The following is a 12,932-nucleotide window of genomic DNA, read 5'->3' as shown; positions in this document are numbered from 1 at the left end:
ATCCATATGCTAGTTCTAGACATCTTGTAGAACAAGTATAAAAACAGAATGCAAAAAGAGAGACATGTGTTAACATTTACTTATACTGTATACCGTACAGTTGTACATAATGTACATTATGCCATATTGCACTGTATATACTGTACAGTACATACATACAGTAAAATAGGTATTGTATACAACATGTACACTAAAGTACTATACATACACAGTATATACCATTTAACATTACAATGAAATGAGTATGTCACAGTTACACGCATAACCTCTGGAACGAAGCTGAAACTCGTTCCTGAGACCTCACGGTCCCGTGACAAGTCACTTATGCCCGCCTGCCGAAGCAGCGCGAACGTAGGGTGAGTAGCAGAGGTACCCTCCTCGCACGGGGAAACCACGTAAGGAAAATACCTCAAAGGAAAATTATTAAGCATTAGGCCAGTTGCCGTTAACCAAAACCGCTTAAAAAGGGGTTGACGGGAGAGAAAGACTACGTTTTTACTCTGCCGAGCCAAAATAAAGTGACGGTTAGTCGCTAGTGCTGGTATGAGAGGGAGGGTTAACCTACCCCGTTTCCCCCTCCGCTAACTAGCGGTGGGTAGTTACACCCCGACAAAAACCTTATCGGCTGGTTTCAGCTTCGTTGAAATAATACTCCTCAGTAAAGAGCAGAAGGTTGGTATTTTGCACAGGAACAACTTGATTTTAGTGCTGCCTTTGACAGTGTTAATCATGAGGACCTTGTTTCAAACTTAAACAGTTTGGAGTGGATGGGTCTTTTCTTAGTAACATTATTGAATTTTTAAGTAATAGATGGCAAAGAGTTGTTGTTGATGGGCATATGCAGATGATGCTACTCTTATTTTGCATCAATTCCACCTCCTGAAAGTAAAACTGAAGTTGCTGAATCCCTTAATAAAGCTCTAGCTGGAATAAGTGCTTGGTGAAAATTATGAGGCATGAATCTGAACCTTATCAAAGCTCAAAGTAATATTATAAGCAGGTCAAGGACAGTGGCTTCTCAACATCCAGATCTCTTCATTGATAATGTTTCTTCAGCTGCATATAACTACACTAAAATTTTAAGTGACATTCTTGAGTGTAAATTTACTTGTGGGAAACACACCTGGTCTGTATCTTTTTCAATTGCAAAAAAATTGGCTCACTGAGAAAGTCTTTAAAGATTTTTGGTAATCAATCTATTTCAAAGAAATTTTTCAATTATTCCATTCTACCTTGTTTCAACTATTGTTTTCCTGCCTGGTCTTCAGTTGCTAACTCTTTATTTTAATTTGTGATACAAAATCTTGCAGTCGACTAAATTTCTTATTACTGATCTGGATGTTGATCTCTGGTACCATATTTCAGTTAGCTCTGTATGCATGTTGCACAAGATTCTTAATCATTCAGACCATCCTTTGCATTCAACTCTACCATCCTCTATGTAATACTAGGTATGCAGTTGGTTTTAACAGTCTTGCCTTCTCCATCATATGGCTCATAATTCACAGTATTCTAATAGTTTTATTCAAGGTGTGACCAGCTAGTGGAATGAGCTTCCTAATCAGTCTTTGGACTTATAGTATCTGCTTTTCCAATTAGAGTTGTAGCTTTGCTAATAATAATAATAATAATAATAATGATAATAATAATTTCTGGGCTCGACCTGTGTCGCTCCGTGAAATGCTCCTTATAGCACCATTTCTAAGGTATAAATACTGCTAAATATACCAGAGAAAAAAGATGCATGGAATGCCAGGAATAAACCCACCTCACTCACTCTAATTGAGTGTCAGTATAGTAACTGGGGCGCGTTAGAACCACGACCAGAGGTCCCTCACCACTTAGTCCTCTCCTTCCTCAATATCCCCCATAACTACGAGGTGCCGTTCTACATCCGACTACAGTACTGCCCTCTACTACGACTACTCTCCCCCACCCCTACCACTTCCAATGCTTCTTCTACCCATTCCTTCTTAGCACCAGCGAGATTCAAACGTGTTGTTTTCATAGCTCTGTGTTTTAGTGTTTGACGTTATGGAGATCCCTGCTCCCAAGTTGAGTATTATAATTGTCTGTTTTGATAATTCGAGGTAGCGACACACGTTAATTTAATAATCTTGTTGATTTTAGTCTCTGCCGCTTTGTATGATGCTTCCCTAACGGGTATGGGCGGCCATTTTGGTGTCGTTACCTCCTGATCTCTTTGTTATGTGCGACTTTCAATTAGTTCCTCATACTAATTGTGGTCTCATTTAGCTGTTTCTAGACATCTCATACAGTGTTTTGCATGGTTATTGACATTTATTTAGGCTATTTGAACGTCAGTTAGTTAGCCTACCCGACCACGCAGTACGCGGCTTCGGACGATAGCCTACCCTTTGATATCGCTATTCTATATCTTGGTTAACTGGTTCATTTTGAGTATTTTGCAATTAGAAAAATAAAAGTAGACTAATGAAATACCAAAATAATAAATACAGGTAAAGAGAAAGATATCAGGGTGCAAAAATTAAAATAATTAAGAGGTCATATGTTATAATGGTAACAACTTAGAAGGGTAAATAAGTAAGAATGCAAAGAAGGATTGGAATACTCATTGAAGTGAAAGAAGAGGTATGAGAAAAAATGAGAGGAGCTAAATACAGGCGAGAATGAAAGATTAAGACCTGCAAAAGCTAAGAACACTGACAACAAAGATGATTTATTGTTCAAATTATTTCATGAAGAGCAGAAATGGTTCATGAAACAAGAACTACTTAATGACTTCCACATCTATCAAAAGCCAAACATACTTACCCTAGTATCTTCATGGTTGAGGTATAGTAATGCTACTAATGACTTGAGTGCCGATGAATCGGGCTGACACAGTGATACAAGACCAGGCCACGACCTTAGAGCTACTAATATTGCTAGTCTCCCTGCTTGAGTACGCAGTTCCCTTTCTTCACTACGCCAACCGGGAAAAAAGAACATCAAGAGATATTAGAAGTAAAATGTGAACTACACTCACAGCTATGATAAAATTATTACATGATGTACCACACGTTCTTTATCTGTATCTAAAACATCAGATTTCAATTCACATTAGCACATAAATTTTGATTTTCATCAATAAACAGTTACTTGCCTATCAGAAATCCCTGGATCTATTCCACATTATAAACATATCCTAAAATTAAAATAAAGCAACTTGTCTTGACTTATTAACCCTTTGAGATTCAAATGGCAGAGTGACATGTCATATGTAATCCAGTTCAAAAGATTCTGCTGAAGCATATTTTATACATGACTTATCCATCTACCGCTGTTACCAATCTTAATACATTTTACAACTTTGTTCCTTATTACTCATTTACAGTATAGTTAATATGTTAATTCTCTATGTATTTTCTGCACCTCACAGCTGTTCCTACTGGAGCCCTTAGGCTTGTAGCAAATTCCTTTCCCAATTATGGTTGCAGATAGGCTAGCAATAATAATATGTGAAGTTCTTTTTATTAGGTACAGTATATTAGTGGTCTCCAAATGTCAGATGCTTGTTAGGCAATATATATATGAATATTACCTGCAAAGCAACCAATTGCCCATTGATAGGAATCATTCTTAAATACTGTAGTTACATCTGCTACTGTGTTACATAATTGGTGAAAACCACAAACTCCTTGCATAGTCTATATTTTTACTAATTTAAACTTACCATTTTCAATCTGCAGTTTTTCACAATGAGTCTTTACTGTGACAGTAATATAAATGTTGCTAAAAAACAAATTGTACAATAGCTGTTTCGTCTGGTAAAAACGACTGTACTAATATCATTCTTAAATATCAAACATAACAGGCAATTCATACACAAATCTGACACTATGATACATTAATGATTTTCAACACTGGCTCATATTTCTATAGGGACAGTTAAAGATACAAAGAAAAAATGAACTACACAAAACTCTGGTCGGTTGAGAGGAAATTCCAGGTAGCTCCTAAGAAAGTAGTTCGAGGTAAGTCTCCGTGTTGGAACAACTTAGTTTTGTATACAAAAAAGAGTGTCATAATTACCTCTTGCTGTAATATTCCAAATCATAGCTTGTATGTTTATAATGGAAGTCTGAAAATGGAGCTAAGATCTGGTGAAGTTGAGTGCAGTGTGGTCGCCATTCAGGTGTGTTGAGTAAGAACAGGATTGCCCCTAGAAGAGCCTCATTAATTCTGGGCATTGCACAGTCCAAAACATTATGTAGCAGTACACTAATTCCACCACACTCAACAAAAACAGCAGTGTTTAGTATTGCTGAAAAATAAGGATATAGATAAGTTAGAACATTGGATGTGCATAACCACTTTCTAAACTAAACATTTACTAAAGCACTATGTACTGTGTTACCTTCCTCAATGCATTTTGTCTGATATAAAACCTGAATAGGTGAGTACTGCAATCCATAAAATGGAGTACAATTACTAAGCACTTAAACATGACTAATGCAAAAGAATAAAAACCTGGAGATTCCCTTTGTAAAGTACATATTTTAGGCTCGACACAAAAATAATTCTTACAATAAGCATTTACCTATATTCCCTGAAAGCATATCTTGAAACTATGGTTAATCAAGATTTCATATTTACCAATAACAAATCTTTCAGTATTTCAAACTTAATAATACAATACACTATCTTAACTGCCAGCCACGAAGTAGAAGCTAAACTTGAATACTCATGATACACATTCTTTTCAAGTCCTTGAAACTATAAGACTATTTTGCAAAATACAAACTATTGTTTTATATATAATTTCTGACCTATGGCTGATTCTTCATTAGATGCTAGATAGTCACTGCTACATGCAATTTGTATTTGGCAAGGTTGTATGTTGTACAGCTGATGTCCTAAGCAATCACTTTGACTGTAATTCTTATTAACATGCTCTTAAAAGATCAGAATGTCACCAATATGCTACTACATTCCTCTCACTCAATAAAGGAGTAAACATAAGACAGTTTACTTGTACTGATGTGAGATGACAGAAAAGGATTCAGTTTCATGGAATACATGAATCGAAAAAATGTCAAATCAATCAAAACCTTCAATGCACAAACTAAAGAACAACCCTCCAATAACATTTACAAATAGAAAAAACTGAAATAATACAAAAAAATACACGAAATCCAACAAAATATTCATGGTCTACCATGAAGATACGTACAAATATTAAATTGTTACCAGAGTGGATATGAATTTTAAAAATCAACCACTCCTTAATGCTTCCTGCGTTTACAGCACTAGAGTTCTTTCAGATATAAATTTAGCTTAGACAGTCTAACCACTACTAAACTGCAAAATCTAGTAAAATCCCTCAATAACATTTTTTTTTTAATGGCTTGAGATACCTCCTAGCTGAAAATGACTATAGTATGAGTGAATTTTTGTGCTTAAATTACAATTGGCTTTGGCTAGTACTAAATTCTAATGATTGTAAAGCGCTAAGTAAATAGCTTAAAGGATTGACTCCTAATTGTATTTGGTAGAGTTGGTAGAGTTGGGGATACAGAGAAGGTCTATCAAATGATGCAAAAGCTAACCACATTCAATAATACATACTTGCACAAAAGTATTCTAAACTGTAAAGATACTTTATTCAAGAAATAAATGCATAATCCTTTGATTGTCATCATATTTATGATGAATAAACCAAGAAAAATAGTGATATGTTAGATAAAGAGATATAATCAGAAAAGAAATGCCAAGTACAGTACTTAGTAGAGTCTACCAGTCCCCTCACTTATACTATACACAATACTGATGAGTATCAAATGCTAATCTGATTAAGCTATGCACTTATAAAATTGCACCCCTACAGGTCATCAAACTCTGGTAGATTTAAGTATCAAAATCTTTTGACAGCAAAATGTCTCTCCATCCACAACACTATCCTGAAACTAAGGGATAAATTGCCTTGATGCATACTCTGCAACTATTTCTATCAAAAGCATCTTCCTCCACAAAAGCCCTCTTCTCCAATTCCTCCTTCACTTTATTATGCCATATAATCCATTGTTTTCCTCTTGACCTTTCACGCAAGACCTCTTTACTCCCTTTCCACCACCCATTCTTAATTCATGCCCACCTCATCTCAATTTGACTCTTTTAGCAAGTAAGTATCTTTACCATCCAGCCACTTCTGCTAATTCTATAATTAGCCAGCCTCTTTTACACTTGGATCACCAAAATCCACCTCAATATCCTCACTTCTTTTTGCTCCATCTTCTGTTCCTCTTTCCGTTTTAATGCCCATGTTTCTGAACCATAAATCATCACTGGTTTGATTACTCTATACAGTGCTGTATTAACCCATGGTAGGACCCCTAGCTTCGAGCTTCTTTGGGCCCTTCGACATCTCCCAAGGCAACCACCCGGCGCAAATTTCACGCTCTCCTTCGGTAAAATTTATCACAATAATATTACAAATGAAGTAAATAATATTCCCATACATTTTTATTCATAATCCCTTCATTACATGCATCCATAATCAGTACAAACAGAAAAGAGCTAAGTACTAATCGTTTATGGAAACCCACTTTAACTTCATAAATTTTCGCCTTGTAACTGGTTTTAATTACAGCTTTTCTTGTTATTTTATATTTCCTTTCAAACATACTTTCCAACTCTTTTGGCATGCCTCTTTAATCACCAACTTCCGGGTGGTCCTCTTTCTTAAATGCCAAAATACTATCTCCTTTGGCATTCTTTAAAATACCTCTATAGGTATATAAATGCACAGTAAAGCTCCCAGATTACCTTACAGCCTCTTTTCATATAACTTTTTACAAAGATAGAATCATTTGTATCTTTCCTTCTAATGAAACCAGAAAATTTCAACAAATATTCTTTCTAAAGTCCTCCACAAATACTGTTAGATGCATTAATCTAAATTAAAATTACTGCACTCGCTAATACCTCCCTTTGGCTTCCATATATTTACCCCCCGAACATCTTCCTAACCATTGGGCATTACTGCTTCTTCCCATATTCCTCGATATTTCAACATTTAAATTTGCCCCTCTGATGGCTGTGGTATTTGTCATTCTTCATCATTTATAGCCTTCTTTACTTCTATAGATTGTATCTCCATACCTGGTTCCTACTTCCTATCCCAATTCATATCCCTTTTATTTTTTTATTCCAAAATATGTTTATAACGATTTACTCCACTTGATTTTTTGTTCTCATCCTCGTGCAAGATACTTCCTTTACTATCTTGGAAGACAGGTAACACATCCAGTCCCTGTCTAAGCTTTTTCTTGAGTTTGGTACTCTGTAAGTCTGTATACAAAACTGGGAAAAACTATATACATTAAATCAAATAGTCATTAAAACTATATACTGTATAACTTAAGTCCTCATCCTCATATTTTCATAACTTCATTTTGTTCTTTCTGTTTTCATATAGTGTTTCATTACATATTTTATAGTGTTAACAAGTTACTTAAACATTGGATTAATCTAGTCTTCTGCTTACTATCATTTTCATTCCTCTTTTGTCATTATTATCTGTTGTTTGCTTTGTTTGACTATACAGTACTCTATACTGTGTTGACTTCATATTTTACCAAGATTATTCTAAACATGGCTCTTCTGCTTGTCGTTAGTCCTAGCTCTGATGTCTTGGTTATGCTGATCTCTCATTACTACTCTCTTTTACAATTTCATGCTTTGTCCTCTTGCTACCTGTATAAGCATCTTGTATACAGTAAACAGACATCCTTAATAAGCAATGTAATATTTATTTTAAGATTTTTTAAAATAAATGCACTGATATAAGATTAAAAATTATATGCATTCAGTGAACAGTAATCGTTGCAGTTCAAAGCCCAGAAGTTAGGCATTGCCGGCCTCTCATTCAATACATATGAATATATGGCCTCCTAACCATCCTGAATGCAAGGAAGTTATGAAAAATACAACCAATCAGAAGAGTAGAAGAAATAAAAGCATACCCATTTCATTGAGCGTAGCAAGAGCCGATCGTAGCAACCTATCTCGCTCTTTAGCTCCATCTCTAGCAATTGCAGCCAGGCAACGTGCAAGTGCCAAAGGGAAGAAATCAGGAGCCACCATGAGCATACGACGAGCTAACCTCAGACCCTGGACACGCTCTATTTGATTATCTAGCGTTATATCCATACATCTGAGAACAAAATAAGGATTAGGTTGTTTGGTAAAAAGAAGACGGCATTAATGAATTATAAAAAGAAAATTTCCTAATTCTTTAAATTACAGAATATTGTACTGTATCATCTGGCAAATTGCAGTGCTGAATAGTTTATAACTACCACGCTTTTGATAAACAGTACTGTAATTATTGTTCATAAAGAATGAAACTTGATTTTCAAGTACAATTTTCTTATCAAGTACAATTTTCTTAGAAATAGAGTTAAAATCCCTTTAGTTTAAAGGCATAAAAAGTAAGCCATATTGAAGGTTACAAAAAATTATTGTTTATAGATTCATCAAGAAGAAATATGAATTATAAGATCATCAGTAAAGCCTTTTTAATAGCAGAAAATAATTCTTACAATGTTCAACATGCAATTTTACTATGGTAAACATGGCAAAACCAAAATGATAATTAAAAATCTACAAATGGTACTTTTAATTCAAAAGCATTGGCCCTAAATGGTTTAAAATTTCATAAGTATGAATTGATGAAATAGAAAAAACATTTACAGTAGACTTGTAATCATTCCTAGGGGAAAAAAAGTAACTGTCAATAACAACTGAACTATTGTTCTGAAACAAAAACTAAGCACTGATGATGAGAAAAATGTTATTTTGATAATAAAATAAATTTTTGAATATACTTACCCGGTGATTATAATAGCTGCAACTCTGTTGCTCGACAGAAAACTCTACGGTAAAATTCGCCAGCGATCGCTACACAGGTTGCGGGTGTGCCCAACAGCGCCATCTGTCGTCCAGATACCCAGTACTCAATGTAAACAAAGAACTCAATTTTCTCCTCGTTCCACTGCGTCTCTATTGGGGAGGAAGGGAGGGTCCTTTAATTTATAATCACCGGGTAAGTATATTCAAAAATTTATTTTATTATCAAAATAACATTCTTCAATATTTAACTTAGCCGGTGATTATAATAGCTGATTCACACCCAGGGGGGTGGGTAGAGACCAGCACTATATGTTTACATTATTATGAGCTAAGAATTTTTATTTCATTTTAGAAGTTATCAAAATAACAAAAACAAAATAAATAGGTACCTGGTAAGGAAGTCGACTTGAACAATTACTCTGCCTTTTTAAGTACGTCTTCCTTACGGAGCCTCGCGATCCTCTCAGGATGCTGATCGACCCCTAGGATCTGAAGTATCAAGGGTTGCAACCCATACAACAGGACCTCATCAAAACCCCTAATCTAGGCGCTTCTCAAGAAATGACTTTGACCACCCGCCAAATCAACCAGGATGTGAAAGGCTTCTTAGCCTTCCGGATAACCCAAAAACAACAATAAAAACATTTCAAGAGAAAGATTAAAAAGGTTATGGAATTAGGGAATTGTAGTGGTTGAGCCCTCACCCACTACTGCACTCGCTGCTACGAATGGTCCCAGAGTGTAGCAGTCCTCGTAAAGAGACTGGACATCCTTAAAATAAAAAGACGCGAACACTGACTTGCTTCTCCAATAGGTTGCGTCCATTATACTTCGCAGAGATCTATTTTGTTTAAAGGCCACGGAAGTTGCGACAGCTCTAACTTCGTGTGTCCTTACCTTCAGCAAAGCTTGGTCTTCCTCACTCAGATGGGAATGAGCTTCTCGTATTAACAGTCTGATAAAATAGGATAAAGCATTCTTTGACATAGGCAAAGATGGTTTCTTAACCGAACACCATAAAGCTTCAGACGGGCCTCGTAAAGGTTTAGTTCGTTTTAAATAGAACTTAAGAGCTCTCACAGGGCATAAGACTCTTTCTAGTTCATTTCCAACCATATTCGATAAACTTGGAATATCGAACGATTTTGGCCAAGGTCGAGAAGGCAGCTCGTTTTTGGATAGAAAACCAAGTTGTAGAGAACATGTAGCCGTTTCAGATGAGAAACCGATGTTCTTGCTGAAGGCATGAATCTCACTGACTCTTTTAGCTGTGGCTAAGCATACCAGGAAAAGAGTCTTTAAGGTGAGATCTTTCAGGGAGGCTGATTGTAGCGGCTCGAACCTGTCTGACATGAGGAATCTTAGTACCACGTCTAAATTCCAACCAGGTGTAACCAAACGACGCTCCTTCGTGGTCTCAAAAGACTTAAGGAGGTCCTGTAGATCTTTATTGTTGGAAAGATCTAAGCCTCTGTGACGGAAGACTGATGCCAACATGCTTCTGTAACCCTTGATAGTGGGAGCTGAAAGAGATCGTTCTTTCCTCAGATATAAGAGGAAGTCAGCTATTTGAGTTACAGAGGTACTGGTCGAGGATACGGATACTGACTTGCACCAGTTTCGGAAGACTTCCCACTTCGATTGGTAGACTCTAAGGGTGGATGTTCTCCTTGCTCTAGCAATCGCTCTGGCTGCCTCCTTCGAAAAGCCTCTAGCTCTCGAGAGTCTTTCGATAGTCTGAAGGCAGTCAGACGAAGAGCGTGGAGGCCTTGGTGTACCTTCTTTACGTGTGGCTGACGTAGAAGGTCCACCCTTAGGTGAAGTGTTCTGGGAACGTCTACTAGCCATCGAAGTACCTCGGTGAACCATTCTTTCGCGGGCCAGAGGGGAGCAACTAGCGTCAACCTTGTCCCTTCGTGAGAGGCGAACTTCTGCAGTACCTTGTTGACAATCTTGAACGGAGGGAATGCATATAGATCTAGATGTGACCAATCTAGGAGAAAGGCATCTATATGAACTGCTGCTGGGTCCGGGATTGGTGAGCAATATATTGGGAGCCTCTTGGTCATCGAGGTTGCGAAGAGATCTATGGTTGGCTGGCCCCAGGTGGCCCAAAGTCTCTTGCATACATCCTTGTGTAGGGTCCATTCTGTTGGAATTATTTGTCCCTTCCGACTGAGACAATCTGCCATGACATTCAAGTTGCCTTGGATGAACCTCGTTACTAGTGATATGTTTAGACCTTTTGACCAGGTGAGGAGGTCCCTTGCGATCTCGTACAACGTCAGTGAGTGGGTCCCTCCTTGCTTGGAGATGTACGCCAAGGCAGTGGTGTTGTCCGAGTTCACCTCCACCACTTTGCCTTGAAGGAGAGACCTGAAGCTTTTCAAGGCCAGATGTACTGCCAGTAGCTCCTTGCAGTTGATATGCATTGTCCTTTGACTCGAGTTCCATATTCCCGAGCATTCCCGACCGTCTAATGTCGCACCCCAGCCTACGTCCGATACGTCCTAGAAGAGAACGTGGTTGGGAGTCTGAACAGCCAGGGGCAGACCCTCTCTGAGGCTGATACTGTCCTTCCACCATGTCAGGCAAGACTTCATCTTCTCAGAAATGGGGATCGAGACCGCTTCTAGCGTCTTGTCCTTTTTCCAGTGAAATGCTAGGTGATATTGAAGAGGACGGAGGTGTAGTCTTCCTAATGACACGAACTGTTCCAGGGATGATAGCGTCCCTATCAGACTCATCCACTTCCTGACTGAACATCGTTCCTTCTTCAGCATGTTCTGGATGCATAACTGGGCTTGGCTTGTTCTGGGGGCCGACGGAAAAGCCCGAAAAGCTAGACTGTGAATCTCCATCCCTAAATACACAATAGTTTGGGATGGGACCACTTGTGACTTTTCCATATTGACAAGGAGACCCAATTCCTTGGTCAGATCTAGAGTCCACTTTAGATCCTTCAGACAGCGACGACTGGAAGAAGCTCTTAGAAGCCAGTCATCCAAATAGACTGGCTCGGATGTCCGCTAAATGAAGGAATTTGGCTACATTCCTCATCAGCCTCGTAAACACAAGAGGAGCTGTGCTTAGGCCAAAGCACAGGGCCTGAAACTGGTAGACAACCTTTTCGAAGACGAATCTCAGAAAAGGTTGGGAGTCCGGGTGGATGGGGACGTGGAAGTAGGCGTCCCTTAGGTCTAAAGAGACCATCCAGTCTTCCCTTCTGACCACTGCTAGAACCGACTTTGTGGTCTCCATGGAGAACGTCTGCTTTGTGACAAAGACATTCAGCGCACTGACGTCTAGCACCGGCCTCCACCCTCCTGTCTTCTTTGACACCAAGAAGAGACGGTTGTAGAATCCCGGGGTTTGATGGTCCAGGACTTTGACTACCGCTCCCTTCTCTAGTAAGAGAGACACTTCCTGTTTCAATGCTCGTCTCTTGTCTTCCTCTCTGTACCTGGGAGAGAGATCGATGGGAGACGTTGCTAGAGGGGGTTTTCGTACAAACGGGATCTTGTACCCCTCTCTGAGCAACTTCACAGATTGTGCATCTGCGCCTCTCTTTTCCCAGGTCTGCCAGAAGTTCTTGAGTTTGGCTCCCACTGCTGTCTGAAGAAGCTGGCAGTCAGACTCTGCCCTTAAAGGACTTGGTTCCTTTCTTCTTTCCACGTCTCCCTTCGGCACGAGCACCTCCTCTGCTGGAGGCTCTGCCACGAAAGGGCGGAATAAAACGGGACGCTGGAGTGTCCATCCTTGGTCTAGCTGACAAGGTAGGCAAAGGGGTGGCTTTGCGAGCAGAGGACGCAACAAGATCGTGAGTATCCTTCTGTATCAAAGAAGCAGCAATCTCCTTAATCAGGTCCTCTGGAAAAAGGCACTTGGAAAGAGGAGCAAACAGAAGTTCGGATCTCTGGCATGGTGTAACTCCAGCTGAAAGGAATGAGCATAGGTTCTCACGCTTCTTAAGGACTCCGGACACAAAAGATGCAGCAAGCTCATTAGACCCATCACGTACGGCCTTGTCCATGCAGGACATAATGAGCAAGGAA

General features: G+C 38.7%; 1 protein-coding gene across 2 annotated transcripts in view; it reads right to left on the bottom strand.

Moving 5' to 3' along the window:
* The window catches only part of rictor (rapamycin-insensitive companion of Tor), a 165,204-nt gene that overhangs the window by 132,698 nt on the left and 19,574 nt on the right, over nucleotides 1–12,932 (bottom strand). For both annotated transcript variants that reach the window (XM_068387213.1, XM_068387214.1), the window contains exons 4-6: nucleotides 7,989–8,179; nucleotides 4,057–4,288; nucleotides 2,797–2,947 (exon numbers count right to left, since the gene is read on the bottom strand). In XM_068387213.1, the coding sequence (XP_068243314.1) occupies nucleotides 2,797–2,947; nucleotides 4,057–4,288; nucleotides 7,989–8,179 (574 nt within the window). The remainder of the gene's footprint in view (nucleotides 1–2,796; nucleotides 2,948–4,056; nucleotides 4,289–7,988; nucleotides 8,180–12,932) is intronic.

The sequence above is a fragment of the Palaemon carinicauda genome, chromosome 14, assembly GCF_036898095.1.
Source record: "Palaemon carinicauda isolate YSFRI2023 chromosome 14, ASM3689809v2, whole genome shotgun sequence".
Taxonomy (NCBI): domain Eukaryota; kingdom Metazoa; phylum Arthropoda; class Malacostraca; order Decapoda; family Palaemonidae; genus Palaemon; species Palaemon carinicauda.
This window is presented reverse-complemented; position numbering and strand designations above follow the sequence as displayed.